This window comes from Cololabis saira, chromosome 1, assembly GCF_033807715.1.
Source record: "Cololabis saira isolate AMF1-May2022 chromosome 1, fColSai1.1, whole genome shotgun sequence".
Taxonomy (NCBI): Eukaryota; Metazoa; Chordata; class Actinopteri; order Beloniformes; family Belonidae; genus Cololabis; species Cololabis saira.
This window is the reverse complement of record NC_084587.1, coordinates 52,730,814-52,748,229: the sequence shown is the minus strand read 5'-3', so window position 1 is coordinate 52,748,229 and position 17,416 is coordinate 52,730,814. Positions and strand designations below refer to the sequence as shown.

The 17,416-nt window shown below is 43.0% G+C and overlaps 2 protein-coding genes across 2 annotated transcripts in view; both read left to right on the top strand.

The window, feature by feature from the left end:
• Positions 1-17,416, top strand: part of LOC133447791 (uncharacterized) — a 779,477-nt gene that overhangs the window by 40,433 nt on the left and 721,628 nt on the right. The gene's annotated exons all lie outside the window — the stretch shown is intronic.
• si:dkey-28b4.8 (sarcoplasmic/endoplasmic reticulum calcium ATPase 2) overlaps positions 1-17,416 on the top strand; it is a 42,017-nt gene that overhangs the window by 19,275 nt on the left and 5,326 nt on the right. Inside the window, exons 8-21 of the mRNA XM_061726076.1 lie at positions 2,052-2,207; positions 2,461-2,602; positions 3,670-3,836; positions 5,277-5,365; positions 5,519-5,621; positions 6,176-6,307; positions 9,601-9,726; positions 10,845-11,066; positions 11,939-12,050; positions 13,111-13,349; positions 14,249-14,469; positions 16,163-16,365; positions 16,601-16,686; positions 16,989-17,122. Coding sequence (XP_061582060.1) covers positions 2,052-2,207; positions 2,461-2,602; positions 3,670-3,836; positions 5,277-5,365; positions 5,519-5,621; positions 6,176-6,307; positions 9,601-9,726; positions 10,845-11,066; positions 11,939-12,050; positions 13,111-13,349; positions 14,249-14,469; positions 16,163-16,365; positions 16,601-16,686; positions 16,989-17,122 — 2,132 coding nt within the window. The remainder of the gene's footprint in view (positions 1-2,051; positions 2,208-2,460; positions 2,603-3,669; positions 3,837-5,276; positions 5,366-5,518; positions 5,622-6,175; positions 6,308-9,600; positions 9,727-10,844; positions 11,067-11,938; positions 12,051-13,110; positions 13,350-14,248; positions 14,470-16,162; positions 16,366-16,600; positions 16,687-16,988; positions 17,123-17,416) is intronic.

Sequence of the window (17,416 nt, the reverse complement as noted above, 5' to 3'; positions counted from 1 at the left end):
ATCTATACGGCGATAAGGAACGACCAGATCTACCAGGAGCTCTGTCTCTTCATAGCTGCTCACGGCTCCAGCTGACTTTTCAGCAGTGCAGAGACAAACTAACAAAAATTAAAAAGCGTTGCTGCTTGAAGCTTCTCTCACTCTCATTTTATAACGTGATATCAAACCACAGAACCAGTAGCACATCTATCATCTCCTCCAGGTTCTACATCTTTAGTGTTCTTGTCTTCTTCGTTTAGATCACACAATCAAATACGTCACAGCAGCTTCACTCCAACCTCCTACTTCTGCTCCAGGTGCTGAATTGTAGTGGAAAAGAAACCAGGCCGAGTTGAGTTGAGTAGAGCCGAGTAGTTGCTAGTGGAAAAGTGCCATGACATCCACTTGGCAAGAACATTGGCGGGCTGCTCTCCTCCAGTCTAGTTTTAGTTGCTGTGGCTCGATAAATAGCTAACATCTTTGCTGCTAACGTGACCGGGTGCTTTGCGTTTATGTGACTAAACTTGAGCTGCTTCGTGGTGAGCAAAGTTCTTTCCACAAGAACACATATCAATCTACCTTTATCAATGGTGCCGTCGGGGCGTTTTAGAAATGTAAATTCCCCAACAACTTTCACACGCTCCTCCATTTTCACTTCTCTTCTCCACTACTCACCGCCCCCCCACCTGTCCAGCTCCCAACGGAGCTAAACACGCCAAACACAGGGACAGACAATCAATGTCCACTTCAAGGTGGGACTGACCGTTGGTTTCCACCACTAACAACTCAAGGACAAACACAGATTTTGTAATAAAGGCAACACGCAAACAGAAAAAGTAAAATTTGAGATTAAAAAACATAACGTAAATATGCCTGTAATTGATTAATCGCAATTAAGGCACTAATTTAACACCCCATATATATATATATATATATATATATATATATATATATAGATTAGATACATACAACGTGTATGCATCTGTCGCTTATGTGCTATATATATTTATAATATACAACGATACAATGAAAAAGTAAAACAGATAAGCTACATCATTAAAACTTAAGATAAACTGAAAAACATTGCTGAGCTTATGATGGATATATAGTGAGTCATTTCTTGAAATTGATATGGCATCTTTCACGAGAGCCAGGTGTGGTGTGGTGGAGGGTTCCTTTGTACAATGGTTTGTACTTTTTAAGTGTGGGCTGAATGAGTTCAACCAGTGATCCAGGGACCAGATCAGGGGTGACGGCACGTAGAAACAAACTAGCAGGAGCAGCCCTGACGCTCTCAGAGATGTTCTACTGGCAAATGCTGCCTCACGTATTCATATACCATTTGTCTAACCAGTGTTGCAGACCATATTGCCCATAAATGGAATAACAGAAAGGCAGAAAGACAGGAGCATGACAGAATTCATGAACACAGTGTTCTCTTTTCTTCCAAAGGACCCCAGTTTAAATCCAGCGAAGCATTTGTGAGATAAGTTAAAAACACAAGTGGCGTGCGTCCATGGAGACCCTATCGTACAACGTACAACTTGGGGATCTGCTTTTAATCTCAGTCGCTGATATCGCAGGCTTTAATGCATCAAGACTGTTGGTAGAGTGTGTGTGTGTGTGTGTGTGTGTGTGTGTGTGTGTGTGTGTGTGTGTGTGTGTGTGTGTGTGTGTGTGTGTGTGTGTGTGTGTGTGTGTGTGTGTGTGTGTGTGTGTGTGTGTGTGTGTGTGTGTGTGTGTGATCTCATATAAGTAAGAGCCTCTGTGTGCAAAAGGACAAAGCCTCCCTGGTGATGCCGTATTATCTCAGCCAATCTCAAAGGTCACTGAGTCACCGGGTGACTTGATGTTTTATTCTGTACCATTTCTCTTACCAGTCAAAGCTGCAGACTGCCCACATGGGGTTATCTAAATGTCTCTGCACTTGTTGTGACCTCACACAGTGGTATGAGAGGAAACTATATTACAACCTGCGATTAAAGGAGAGGCTTGAATCAGCACAATGAGGTGCTAGATCCCACTCATCTGTGATGGTTAGACTGGTTTTTAATGGGATTTTTTCTTACCAGGGTACCAACATTGCAGCTGGTCGAGCCATTGGGGTCGTCGTAGCAACGGGGGTGCAGACAGAGATCGGGAAAATCCGAGACGAGATGGCGTCCACCGACCCTGAAAGGACCCCGCTGCAGCAGAAACTAGACCAGTTCGGAGAGCAGCTGTCTAAGGTAAGAACCTGTGTGTGTGTGTGTGGTGTGTGTGTGTGTGTGTGTGTGTGTGTGTGTGTGTGCGTGTGTGTGTGTGTGTGCGTGCGCGTGCGCGTGCATGTGCGTGTGCGTGTGCGTGTGCGTGTGCGTGTGCGTGCGCGTGTGTGTGTGCGTGTGTGCGTGTGTATATCTTACTTCTCAGAGTGTGAGAATATTTCACTGCAGACATGATGATTTCCATGTCATCTGGTTGAATGTACTGTTGTCCCTGCAGGTCATCAGCGTGATTTGCGTGGCCGTCTGGGCCATTAACGTGGGCCATTTTAACGACCCGGTCCACGGAGGCAGCTGGCTCAGAGGAGCCGTCTACTATTTCAAAATCGCCGTCGCACTGGCTGTAGCCGCCATACCAGAAGGTCGGAGCACCTTTTTTTCCTCTATAGTCTATACGCTTGTTTTACGATTGGAAGTATTTTTATTAGGGCTGTCAAACTATTTTTTTAATCGCGATTAATCGCATGTTGTCCATAGTTAACTCGCGATTAATCGCACATTTATTCACACATTTTTTGCGGTTCTAAATTACCTTATGGTATTTTTTTTATGTTTTTAATACTGTTAAAGTAGCTTGAGGCAGGATTGAGGCAGGATTTATGAAAAAAATGTGTATACGTTTTAAGTTTTCTAGTAATATGTCAGATGAAGCGTTCCAAACCAAAAAGAATGAGCCCTCTAGTGTATCTCTCCATTGCCTTGAACAGGCTGTGTGCTGCAAAATGTGCTGCAATTGTGACCAGAATTTCCCGCGCTGTCCTGCGGATGTGACGTCACATGACGCTGCATGCACGTTCTCCCCGTTCTCCCGTGCCGGCTTCACTGTTGGCTGCAGTACCCCCAACGGCCGTCGTGGTGAAGGGTGGCGCTAGAGAGTCTCATTTCTTAAAAGGAGCCTCATGCTCCTTTAACAACATGAGAAAGGGCAAATATGCTGCTTTATGCCAATGTTTATTCAACTTTCCACAAAAAAAGCTTTTGACTTGAATCTAACATTCCTTCATAAACACAAACACAATGTAGTCCCCAACTTTACACCTGTAAAGACTAACTTAAGATTCCTTGTTGTTCAAAAGTCCCTTTTCATTCTGCATCTTTCCTCGCTTTTCAAAAAAGTTTACGCAGTAGTGCATCATACTTTTCCTCAAGCTACGGGTGCCGTCCACCGCCAGAAATTATATAATGCACGTTTTTTTTTGTTTTTTTTTATCCTGCGCGTTAATCATGCATTAAAAAAATTGTCGACGGCGTTAAGAGGACGTTAAGTTAAGGCGTTATTAACGCGTTAACTTTGACAGCCCTAATTTTTTATGCTTTTGTAGGTTGAAAAACACGCTTGTACTTAAAACATGGCACCATCATGGGTTGATACGAGCGTGTCGTTCTTTCCTCTGCTGAAACGTCGTGGCTGCTTGCTGCGTTTCCTCAGGTCTTCCAGCAGTCATCACCACCTGCCTGGCTCTGGGCACCAGGAGGATGGCCAGGAAGAACGCCATCGTCCGCAGCCTGCCCTCCGTAGAGACGCTGGGCTGCACTTCTGTTATATGCTCAGACAAAACAGGGACACTAACCACAAACCAGATGTCCGTCTGCAGGGTAAGACGTGCTAGAGATACCTGCTCTCTGAGTGCTGTCTCAGCCTGCCTGTCTCTACTACCTCCTTCTCACGCTCTACTGTAAACAGTCATGTTTGTTTTCATGACTGCACTATTCCATCTTCTCCATGCTCCTAATAGCAAAATTAGCAAGAATGAGAGCGTAGGTTTGGAGCAGCATGAGAATCTTACGATATAATAACGTTCAGTAAAAATATGGCAGTAATGGTGCTTTTCCACTAGTTTCTACTCAGCCCGACTCACCTCGCCTCGGTTTTGCACTTTTCCAGCAGGGGTCTAACGTACTGAGTAGATACTTTTCTGTATCTACTCTGCCGAGGTTCTAAGTTGCTGAGTCGGCTGTATCTGACATCATCACACTACAGGCCACTGATTGGTCGGGGGGTTGGAGTCAGACATCTGAGTCAGGAGGAGGAAATCAGTGAAAGAGACTCTGACGGCGGATTCTTGTTCATTTTATTGGACAAGGCAATGGCAGCAAAAGTCTGTTTCATGGTCCAACTCTGAGGGTCAGATGTTCATAAACCTGGTGCTGAGGAGAGAATTAAAAAGGGATCTAGACGGGTGATAAGGAACGACCAGATCTACCAGGAGCTCTGTCTCTTCATAGCTGCTCACGGCTCCAGCTGACTTTTCAGCAGCGCTGAGACATCGCCGCTTGAAGCTTCTCTCACTCTCATTTTTTTACTTGATATCAAACACAAGTCACAGACCCAGCAGCACATCTATCATCTCCTCCAGGTTCTACATCTTTAGTGTTGTTGTCTTCTTCGTTTAGATCACACAATCAAATATGTCACAGCAGCTTCTCTCCAACCTCCTACTTCTGCTCCAGGTGCTGAATTAATTGTAGCTGAAAAGAAACCAGGCAGAGTTGAGATGAGCCGAGCCGAGTAGCTTCTAGTGGAAAAGCGCCATAACATGCTGTTCTAAAATGTGTTATTTATTAACTGAGCGTACTACTACTAAGCAGCATTACTGTTCAGTAATAGACACTCACAGTCTCACCAGCAACACACCAGAAAGCCAGCAGGTCATTTCTAAATATGTAGTGAGCTTAAACACTTATGTACAATGGTGGAAAGGAAATGGGTATTAACATGCGATCAATTAAATATCGGTACACTCACAGGTTAGCACCACTTGTTACCTCAGATTTCTGAGCCGTGATGTTAGGTAATTGATTACCCATATTATTTATTTAGCCAATGATTCCTTTTTTTTTCATTCCTTTTTCATTTTAACACAGTCACCTGGCAAATAGCGATACATTTATGCAGATGATGCAGATGCTTGTGCATTGGTGTTTGGAGGATTGCCTCTCCTGGCAGATACACTTGTAAACGCCACCATAATAAAATAACAAGTTTTTCTAACATGACTAAACTAACCAGCTACTTGGTTGTGTGTGTATGTGTAGTTGTTTGTGGTAGATAGTATATCTGGAGAGCGCTGCAGCCTGAACGAGTTTGCAGTGACTGGATCTACTTATGCTCCTGAAGGGGAACTGTGAGTGTCTTTAACACATAACCCTCAACCCTCATGTTTACAGTTTGTGCTTAACATCATTAATAATGACATATCTCTTCCTATTTTTGCTTTGAATACAGTGGTTTCACTTTCTTCTTTATTGATTCCATTTGTTCTGGTGTAATCGTGCAGCTACAAGGACGGCTCCCTGGTGAAGTGCAGCCGGTACGAGGGTCTGGTGGAGATGGCCTCCATCTGCGCCCTGTGCAACGACTCGTCTCTGGACTACAACGAGGTCAGATATAAATATATATATATGTGTGTGTGTGTATGTAGATATATATAGATATAGATATATTTATATATGTATATAAATATAGATATATTTATATAAATATTTATATGGGCATGTGTGTACAAATGTATACAAATACTCAACTATGTGTATGTATGTATGTATAGGGAAGTGTGTGAGTATAGTTATATTATAGTTAGTTATTATAAATACTTTTTAATAAATGATTAGTGAATTAAATTAGGTTTACATTTCTTCCTACTCTTTGCACATGTAAATTAAGATATTAAGTTAAGTATGAAATTCTTAGTTTTTTTTGTTTGCTTTGTTTCTTATCTTCTCTTTTAATTGTTATCTTTTACATGTACAAAATAAATCAAATCAAATCAATCAATCAAATCAATCAATCAAATCAATTAATCAAACCTGCTTCCCATGTGTGTGTGTGTGTGTGTGTGTGTGTGTGTGTGTGTGTGTGTGTGTGTGTGTGTGTGTGTGTGTGTGTGTGTGTGTGTGTGTGTGTGTGTGTGTGTGTGTGTGTGTGTGTATTCCAGGCGAAGGGTGTGTTTGAGAAGGTGGGAGAGGCCACAGAGACCGCCCTCTGCTGTTTAGTGGAGAAGATGAACGTGTTTGACACAGACGTGAGGAGACTGAGCCCGTCAGAGAGAGCCACGGCCTGCTGCTCTGTAAGTGTGTGGTTTTTTTAATATTTGCAAGTGAGGAATTATATTTCTTCTATGCAAAACCAATCAGTGGGTATTCCTGTACTATCACCCCTAGAAGAAACTATCACAAAGAATTGCAATAATAGGGGCTTGATTTCATCAATATATAACTGGTTAACTGCATGTGGCTTTAATGAAACCTCAGTGACTAAACTGGTGACACGGAGGGCTTAAAGGTCTTAAAAGAGGACATTTCAGAAGATGACTGGAAAATAATATGTGAAATATCTCAGAAACAAACAACAAATACAAATCTAAAGCTACTCCAATATAATTGGTTAATGCAGACATATACAACTCCTGTCAAATTAAATAAATATAACAGTAATATACCTGACAATTGTTTCAAATGCAATGAGGTTCAGGGAATATTTGTGCGCTGTGTCTGGGAATGTGACAAAATTAAAAAATTCTGGAGGGAGGTAATTTGTAAAAGCATGCTTATCCTGTCCTGTATGAATGTTCCACTGGACCCTACGTTGTTATTGCTGCATCTACATCCAGCAGATCTCAATTTGAAACCCCAAGAAGGTAAATGTATTGATTTTGCTGTATTGTAGGCAAAAAGGATTATTGCTCTTAATTGGAAGAAGATGGATGCTCCTACAATCGGTGCTTGGATCAAGGTTATGGCACAATGTAGGTCAATGGAGACAATAACACATACTTTAAAAAACAAACTCGGGATGTACGAGGAAATATGAAAACGTTTAATCAATTCATTAAAAAAGGAGATATAGGGGATTCTATGGGAGGAAAATGCAGGACAGGAAACCTAAATATCAAAGTATGAACCTCGTAACGGGAAGGGTCTGGGGGGGTTAAGACTGTTAACCCTTGTGTGTGTTCGGGTCAAGGAAGGAGGAATGGAAGAAGGGAGGAAAGAAGGAAGGAAGGAAGGAAGGAAGGAAGGAAGGAAGGAAGGAAGGAAGGAAGGAAGGAAGGAAGGAAGGAAGGAAGGAAGGAAGGAAGGAAGGAAGGAAGGAAGGAAGGAAGGAAGGAAGGAAGGAAGGAAGGAAGGAAGGAAGGAAGGAAGGAAGGAAGGAAGGGAGGAAGGAAGGGAGGGAGGGAGGGAGGGAGGGAGAAAGGAAGGGAGAAAGGAAGGGAGGAAGGAAGGAAGGAAGGAAGGAAGGAAGGAAGGAAGGAAGGAAGGAAGGAAGGAAGGAAGGAAGGAAGGAAGGAAGGAAGGAAGGAAGGAAGGAAGGAAGGAAGGAAGGAAGGAAGGAAGGAAGGGAGGAAGGAAGGGAGGGAGGGAGGGAGGGAGGGAGAAAGGAAGGGAGAAAGGAAGGGAGGAAGGAAGGAAGGAAGGAAGGAAGGAAGGAAGGAAGGAAGGAAGGAAGGAAGGAAGGAAGGAAGGAAGGAAGGAAGGAAGGAAGGAAGGAAGGGAGGGAGGGAGGGAGGGAGGGAGGGAGGGAGGAAGGAAGGAAGGAAGGAAGGAAGGAAGGAAGGAAGGAAGAGGAGAATTAGTTAATTTTGACCCAAAGACAGTACAAGGGTTAAGTCAAACATTGTTGTTAAATGTCCTTTATAATAATGTCCTGGGTGTAAATAATAAATCAATAAAGAAGTGTGTGTGAGCGTCCAGTGGAAGAATCCCCACACTTGTGAAGACAGAAATACCTCCCTCCCTCTTGGTCCTTGTATCCTCGTCTCTGCTTACGTGACTGATAAACCTCGTGCAGATTGATGAACTCTAGGATTAGCTTAATGGTCCATAAGTGGATAAGTATTGTTTGTTAGCGCTGCTTAAAGGGCAACTGCAAACTCGCTTCTGTGAATTATACTTTATTAATAATATTCAAACTAGAGTAAAAATCAGATAATAATATTTTAATCAGTCGTCAAATTGCATTACATAACCGGCTTCCTGGAAAGCTGCGTCAGCCTTTCTATCGCTCCTCTCATCACAAACCTGGTGCAGAGTTTGCTCACATGTGTCTGGATCTGTCTGTGGCAGCAGAGCATTCAGCACCGCACGGGCGTGAGCGGCGTCTGGTCACATGACCCCCAGAGAAGCCGGCAGAGCCGTTACCTCGGTAACAACAGCAGCAACAGAGTCTTTCTGGACGCAATTTGGGTCGTTATGTTCTCTGATACTACTCAAACTTAAAATACTATTCCTATCCCCAAGGGGAAATTAATTACATTAATGATTAAAGGAGCTTGAGGCCGGATTGTGGCAAGATTTATGAAAAAAATCCGTATACATTTTAAGTTTTCTAGTAATAATGTCAGATGAAGCGTTCCAAACCCAAAAGAATGAGCCCTCTACCGTATCTCTCCTTTGCCTTGAACAGGTTGTGTGCTGCAAAATGTGCTGCAATTCGGTCCCGAATTTCCCGCGCTGTCCTGTGGATGTGACGTCACATGACGCTGCATGCACGTTCTCCCCGTTCTCCCGTGCCGGCTTCACTGTTGGCTGCAGTACCCCCGACGGCCGTCGTGGTGAAGGGTGGCGCTAGAGAGTCTCATTTCTTAAAAGGAGCCTCAAGCTCCTTTAAGTCATTAAAATAAATGAACATTTGAAAAAAATAATCAACAACATTTTTTGTATTTTGCTACCGAATTATTAGTATGACAATACTAGATAGTTATTGAAAATCGATGATGTACTTCAACTGGGGCAGGCTAGAATTAATATATATTATTATTTGCACGTTTGATTCCTGTATGAGATTAAAAGAAAAAACAAGTTGCTGTTAATCTAATTTAATCTCATCCTACACTTACTTATGCTCCACCAGTCAACAACAAATCTCATATAAAGGCACTTTACATAATCCAATTTTTTTATAATCCGTTTACAGTCCCGCTTATTACAATTCAGTCAGTTCCCTTGTAATTATATTTATACACCAACAATGATGTGAAAGCAGCCTAAGTAAAGCACCAAACTGCACAGAATCCCAGTCCTCTGGCGTGAGCGTGCACAGGTTTGGAGGTAAAACTGTCCTTATAAGCTGCCATGATGCTCCCCGGTCACTACTTTATGCACTAATGCCACGCCTGCCTCTGCTCTGGGGAGGCATTTTTCTGTTTCATTTATTGTTTGGGTGATAACTAAATTACAGTGGCTGGGCTGCCAGATCTAAGCTGCGCAGTCTGTACAAGCATGGACATTGTGTTTTATGCCCCAAAACGATCTAATATTGGTTTGGTTCATCAGTTTTCAATGTTATATTTCTGATCTATTAATTTGGTCCCCCATCACTCAGTGGTTCTGTTACTCTGGTTTTCTTCCCGCTGCCTCTCAGGTGATCAAGCAGCTGATGAGGAAGGAGCTGACGCTGGAGTTTTCCAGAGACAGAAAGTCCATGTCCGTCTTCTGTTCCTCCAATAAACTCACCAGGTCGACCTCCGGAGCCAAGATGTTTGTCAAGGTCAGAAATCAAAGTCCCGTCACACATTTTGACTTGACTTTACTTGTATTTCTTGTCAGCAGATGTGACATAACTGTATTTTGTTCATTAAAAGGAAAAAAAGTTAAATGAACCTAACTAAAGTGCGGAAGAGTATTAGGGCCAGGCGGGAGAAAAAATATTTGAGAGGGGAAGATTTTTTTTTTTTATTGTGCACTTCAAGAAAAAAGTAGAAATGTCGAGATTAATGTTGAAATACAATTTCAAGAATAAAGTCGAAATTTAGAGAATAAAGTTGAAATACAATTTGGTGAATAAAGTGTAAATGTCTCCTCCATCAAATCCAGTTAGAGAGACTGACAGCTCTGCAGCAGCAGCCGGAACTAACTAACTAACTTACATCCTTGGAGTGGAACGTTAAGGGTAGTTTCTGAAATTATGCAACTGCATATGTGTGATATGTGTTTCAAATCAGTATCGTCATCAAATTTTGACTTTTTTCTCGACATTTTGACTTTTTTCTCGAAGTGCACAGTGAAAAAAAAATCTTCCTCTAAAATATTATTTTTATTTTTCTCCTGCCTGGCCCTGATACTCTTCCGTACTAATGGCATAAATCATGTTATAAACAGGGTTTGTACGTTTTGAAAAAACCTGGAAAAGTCATGGAATTTGAAAATATAATTTTCAAGGCCTGGAAAAGTTTTGGAAAAGTCATGGAATTTATTTTTCTCACTTAATGATAACATTTAATAATAACAGCCTATAAGGTAGATTTAAAATTGATCAATAAATATTTCATATCGAAAAGTGCTTATTCATTTTTCAGACCCTATTACCTCAGAAACAGTTATGCCTTATGAATTTTGTCAGTTATTTGTTCTTTAATGTGAATGTGCAATATTAGATTACTATACAACATACTGTATACTACATAACATATTGCTGGTATATCAATGTTAGTTTAAACAAATGTTTATTTTGTATAAAGCCATAATTGTCACCATAGTGACATAGTTTTATTCCTATATTTCATTCATGGGAAAGTCATGGAAATTTGTTGGTTAAAATGTGTATGAACCCTGTATAAAAGAATAGTTTGCCCCTTGTGATTGTTTTGAGTCCCGTCTCGTCTCCAGGGAGCTCCAGAGAGCGTGCTGGAGCGCTGTAACTACATCCGCGTGAGCGGCTCTGCCCGCGTGCCCATGACCCCCAGCGTGCGGGAGCAGCTCCTGTCCACGGTGCGGGAGTGGGGCTCGGGCCGGGACATGCTGCGCTGCCTCGCCATGGCAACCAGGGACACGCCCCCAGACATCCACTCCCTCAACCTGGAGAACTCGAACGTCTTTGCCGACTACGAGGTACTGGACGTGAAGTCCCGTCTCCCTGTAGCTCTCACACAACAAGGATTCAATACTGATATCAGCAGAGGTGTCAAAAGTATTCACATTCATTACTCAGGTAGAAGTATAGATACTAGAGTTTAAAAATACTCCTGTAGAAGTTGAAGTATCAACTCAAGTTTTTTACTCAAGTAACAGTATAAAAGTACTGTTTTTAAAACTACTTAAAGTATAAAAGTAATGTAGGGGAAAAAAGCCATTAAGGACAAAAGCCATTAAAAATGAATGTATCTTAGTATAATGTAAATATATTAAAGAACCTTATATGTGGTCTATTGAGCATTAACATGTGTTTCAGAGAGCAGGAGATATGATGACTAGTTGCCTATAAGTATTGTAATGGTGCAAAAAGTCAAACTTCAGAGGCATGTTATCATTTATCCTAACCTTTATTGGAATGTACATCCAAGTTTAGTTGCAGGAATCTGAGGGAACGGATGTAAGAACAAAACTGGACAAGAACATCTGAAACAACCACAACCAAATTCACTCTATCCGGATGGAGCAATTTAACTGGATAGTTTTTATTAAAGGCCGAAATGAAATAGAGTAACGAGGCTGTTTTTAAAATGTAAGGAGAAAAAAGTACAGATAATTGCGTGAAAATGTAAGGAGTAAAAGTAAAAAGTCGTCTGAAAAATAATTACTCCAGTGAAGTATAGATAACCAAAATTTCTACTTAAGTAAGGTAACAAAGTATTTGTACTTCGTTACTTGACACCTCTGGATATCAGTTGGATACGTGGTGTTATTTGACATAAGAAAGAGCTGCTGTGTGACAGCTCCGGTTTGTGATGCCGAGAGTGCAACAGGTTGTATCTCTGTTTCAGTCGGACCTGACCTTCGTGGGCTGCGTGGGGATGCTGGACCCCCCCAGGAAGGAGGTGCTGGGGGCTGTCCGGATGTGTCGGCAGGCCGGCATACGGGTCATCATGATCACAGGTGAGGCTGCAGGGACCACCTGTTCTGTTGTTCAGCTTTGTGGGGGATAGGGACAACAACGTCAAACCTGGACCTAAAGGGACACATTTGGCGCTTTTTTTGGCGCACTAGCACCTACTCGGCTCAACTCATCTCAGCTGGGCCTGTTTTCTTTTCCATAACAATTCAGCACCTGGAGCAGAAGTAGGAGGTTGGAGAGAAGCTGCTGTGACGTATTTGATTGTGTGATCTAAACGAAAAAGACAAAAAAATGAGAGTGAGAGAAGCGGCAACGCTTTTTAATTTTGGTTAGTTTGTCTCTGTGCTGCTGAAAAGTCAGCTGGAGCCGTGAGCAGCTATGAAGAGACAGAGCTCCTGGTAGATCTGGTCATTCCTTATCACCGTCTGGATCCCTTTTTAATTCTCTCCTCAGCACCAGGTTTATGAACATCTGCACCTCAGAGTTGGACCAGAACAGACTTTTGCTGACGTTGCTGGTCTAATAAAATGAACAAGAATCCGTCACAGTCTCTTTCTCTGATTTCCTCCTCCTGACTCAGACGTCTGACTCCAACCCCCCGACCAATCGGTGGCCTGTAGTGTGATGATGTCCGATACAGCCGACTCAGCAGCTTAGAACCTCGGCAGAATAGTTACAGAAAAGTATCTACTGCACGTTAGACCCCTAGTGGGAAAGAACCAAACCGAGTGGAGTCGGGCTGAGTAGGAACTAGTGGAAAAGCCAACTGTTCCAGTGCTGCTGTAGTTCCAGCTGGTGCTGTTTCTTTTTGTTTTGTTTAGTTTTGTTTTTAAGCTATGTACGGTAGTAGAGCAGTTCAGCTGTATCTTTGTTAAAGGCACAGGTTTGAAGAAGAAAATGCAGTTCAGAAACCAACGTAGTGTCATGGAGGAAGTACTGAGCTGATTGTCTACGTTTGTTGGTTTTTTTCTAGTGTAAATAGTAATAAGTATTAAACCTCCTTCTTCCACTGTGATGGATTTAACCCTTTCTCCTCCCTGGCTTTTACACTTTTGAAAGCCAAATGATCCTGCATCTCACTGTTGTTTCTGGCTCCTCCAGGTGACAACAAAGGGACGGCTCTGTCCATCTGCAGGAGGGTGGGCATCATCACGGACCAGGAGGAGGAGCAGGAGACTGCCGGCTTCAGGGGGGGGCTGACGGGGCGGGAGTTTGACGAGCTGCCTCCTCACCTGCAGCGCCAGGCCTGCCGGGGGGTGCGCTGCTTCGCCCGGGTGGAGCCCGCTCACAAGAGCCGCATCGTGGAGTATCTGCAGAGCCTGAGTGACATCACGGCCATGGTGAGGGGACAAACTGTCTTCATGGGGTCATCAACAGTAAAAAAAACAGCAGAGCAAAACAAAACCAAAGTGATTCTCAGACTAATGTATTCAATGTCCTCACAGCGTTTTTGAGGTTTTCTGGGTAACACATCCTGCGATACAACAAACACAGCTGCACTGTCCTTCACCGCTCGTTCAGCCTGATATCCCCCCAATGTTTCTGCTTTTGACTGAGGCCCCGTTTACACGTAGCAAAAACGGTGGTGTTTTCATGCGTTTTGGCCGTTCGTTTACACGAAAACTAAGCTCAAAGTCACGAAAAACCATCATTTCTAAAAAAAACTCCGGCCAAAGTGGAGTTTTGCAAAAACTCTGTTTTCACGTTTGCTTGTAAACGGAGAGAAACGGACATTTAGGCTTCAGAACGTCACATTATGCGACAGAAACGTCACGAGCGTCATGAGTGAGACCTGTGTTTACAATTTGTTTGGCCCCCATCAATATTTTCTTGTATTTTACCTGTTTTATATTCTAAAGTCACACTTAAAAGTAACTCCACTTCTCTGTCACTCCAAACCAAAGGCTCTCATTCCGTCTGGGAAGTAACTGGAAGTTACTCATTTTTTCCAGGATTCTGATTGGCTAGCATGACTGTATCTTCTCGTTACACTGCCCCATGTAGGAGATTTTTCACAACGTAGAGGGGGAAATATCCATTTTTGTAAATACCCGTATGTGTAAACGTGGCCTTAATTAGCAATAAATATGAAAGCTAGAACCCACAAATGTGTGCTTCCAATTTTTCAGCTGCATGTGTCTGTAGTTGTGACCTTAATAATGATCAGACCACATCAGAAGACATGATGGATCTCTATTGTTTCCTCCCCACTGTACCGTGTTCCCTCTGGGTGGTGTAGACGGGTGACGGGGTGAACGACGCTCCGGCCCTGAAGAAAGCAGAGATCGGCATCGCTATGGGCAGCGGCACCGCCGTGGCCAAGTCGGCCTCGGAGATGATCCTGGCTGACGATAACTTCTCCACCATCGTGGCTGCTGTGGAGGAGGGCAGAGCCATCTACAACAACATGAAACAGTTCATCAGATATCTCATCTCCTCTAACATCGGAGAAGTGGTGTGGTGAGTAGGAAACCAATCAGCTGATCCCAGGCCGGCCCAAGGGCCAGTCCCAATACTCCCAGTACTCCTACTTTTCAGTCCTACCCGTAAATTTTGCGCGTTCCCGTGAGGGTAGTGGTGTCCCAATTCCTCTTTTCACCTAGGGGGAGTGGAGAAAACGAGGGTAGTGGATATTAATCTGTCCCTACGGATCGAGGGTTCTCCGATGCCAGAGGGCCAGAAAAATTTCCCAGAATGCTTTTCGTCGTCATTTGTGGACTGAATCAAAAAAAAAAACATGGCGGACATTTCTTATTTTTTAGTGAATAAAATCAATATTTTGAGTTAGTTTCTGCATAAAAATGTGTTTTGATTACATTTTCTAGCGAGAAATATATATTTTACTTTCATAATATTCACTCAGTGAATGTACATAATCACTCGCCTGCTCGTTGTTGCGAAGTCTTTTTCAAACCTCACCAGAATAAAGGCTGATTTATGGTTCCGCGTTAAATCAACGCAGAGCCTACGCCGTAGGCTCTGCGTTGATTTAACGCGGAACCATAAATCAGCTCCGGAGCTGGCAGCCGGCTGTACTCATCTCGAAATTTTCAGAGCAAATTTCTTAACAGGCGTAACTACAACTGTTAGATTTAATCTATTAAACCAACATTTATCTTCCTAAATGGTTTATTTCAGCCAGCGGTAATTCTCAACAGAGCTGCAGGTTTCTCCCCGGGACGACGGCGCCGGGCGATCACGTCTGTACTCCGGCTGCTGCTCCGAATCGGCGGCTCTTCTCTGAAAACATCGGATCAAATTTCTTAACAGGCGTTATTTGGATAAACTGAGCCCAGGTTGGGGATCTTAACCGTTACTTTTACGCCGAAAAAAATATTAAAACTTAATAAAGTGGCATATTAACAGCACTACGGCGGAATTTAAAACAGCTTTTATCTCTGGGCTTCCTGATATGGTGTGACGTATGTGCAAACGTAACTACGCAGTCGCTTACGTACCCGAACGTAAACCACACAGTGACGTAGCAAGCTAAATTTAGTGGTGGTGCTGAAAAGTAGGGGTAGTGGGAGTATTGGGACAGGGCCCTGGGAAGATTTCAAGTGCCCTAAAATCTGTGGCTTCTTTTTTAGGGCTAGTGGTAGAAAGTAGGGGGTGTATTGGGATTGGCCCTTAAAGTAATATAGTACTAAGTGTGATACTGAGTGTCGTCTACAGTGTAGGTCTACTAAAAGAAACAAAATAATCAAATAGATCATTTTTAAACCATTTACTATAAACATGTTATCTACTTTATTTTTGGTTTTAAATAAACTGCAACAGCAGTATGAAGTCTACTCTAGTCTATTAACATAATATTGTTTATGTAATAGTATTAATTATTATGTTTTTGTACAATAACATACCTTTTGATAATGTATCACAATTCTTAATGTGTGAGTGATGTCCTCCATCACTCACACATTAAGAAATATATATATTTTTTATTTTTTCTAACTCTTGGGGGCCCCCCAGTGGTCACGGGGCCTAAGCAGCCTTGGTTTGTTATGCCTGGGCGGCTCTGGCTGATCCAGACGGATGCAGAACATTTATCCAGGGAGGAGGGAGGAAGGGAGGTCCTGGTCCTGAGACGTTTCTGTGGTAAAACTCTCTCTCTCTCTCTCTCCTCTCCTCCTCCATCCGTCCGTCCCACCAGCATCTTCCTGACGGCAGCGCTGGGCATGCCTGAAGCTCTGATCCCAGTCCAGCTGCTGTGGGTCAACCTGGTGACCGACGGGTTCCCAGCAACGGCTCTGGGCTTCAACCCTCCGGACCTGGACATCATGTCCCGTCCTCCCCGCTCTCCCAAAGAGCCGCTCATCTCCTCCTGGCTGTTCTGCCGCTACCTCATCATCGGATGTGAGTCGTGCAGCTGCTACATGCTCACATCATCACAGTCATCTACGGGGCATCTCACCTGCTACACTACATTTAACTTTTGAATGAAGTAAACTTAAAATCACCTCCAAGTAAGACGTGTTTACATTTTATAGACTGTGCTTTCCGTGAAGGCGGTGTTTTAGATATTGTAGAGCTTTGATGATGCCCCAGACCGTCTAAGAGTCCGTGTGTAACTGCTGACGGTTTTCTGCAGGTTATGTGGGAGGAGCCACCGTGGGAGCTGCTGCATGGTGGTTCATGGCAGCCCACGATGGACCCAAACTGTCCTTCCATCAGCTGGTGAGCTGCTTTTACCCCACATGTTTGCACTAAGATCGTCTTACTGTGGTCAAATCCATAAACTTGTGCACGGTTTGTGACCTGTTTATCATTTTCATGATATGATTCATAGTAGCTCAAAGTAAAATCCTGTATGTGGTCTCTGAGCTACTCCGGGGTAAAGTAACTTTCTATTACTGTTGATGAAATGAAACTTGAAGGATAGGAGCAGACAAATGAATCCAAAGAAGAGTTTGATCAAACACTTATTTAGATCATGTAAGTGTAGCAATAACATGACGAGCCTGTTTTCTCCACCACAGTCCCATTACCTGCAGTGCAACGAAGGCCAGGCGGAGTTTGCTGGTGTGCAGTGTTCCGTCTTCGAGTCTCCGTATCCCATGACGATGGCTCTGTCTGTGCTGGTCACCATAGAGATGTGCAACGCTCTGAACAGGTGAGAGCAGGACAAGATGAGAAAACTCACCAAGTGAGATGAACGGGAAAGTTGCTTTCGTCAACGAGCCTTTATCACCTGAGGAAAACAAGACGAGACGTCAACGAAAATGCTGGTCATGTGACGATAACGATAATTAAACATATAATGCAATATTGTAGACGGATAAAATCGAGACTAAAATGTAGATTACAAAATAAAAACTACTAAAATGTGTCTTTTCGTTGACCAAAACGAGAGGAAATGTTCTAGCAAAGATCCGTAATGTCCATGTTTTCAGTAGTTTCTCTGGTT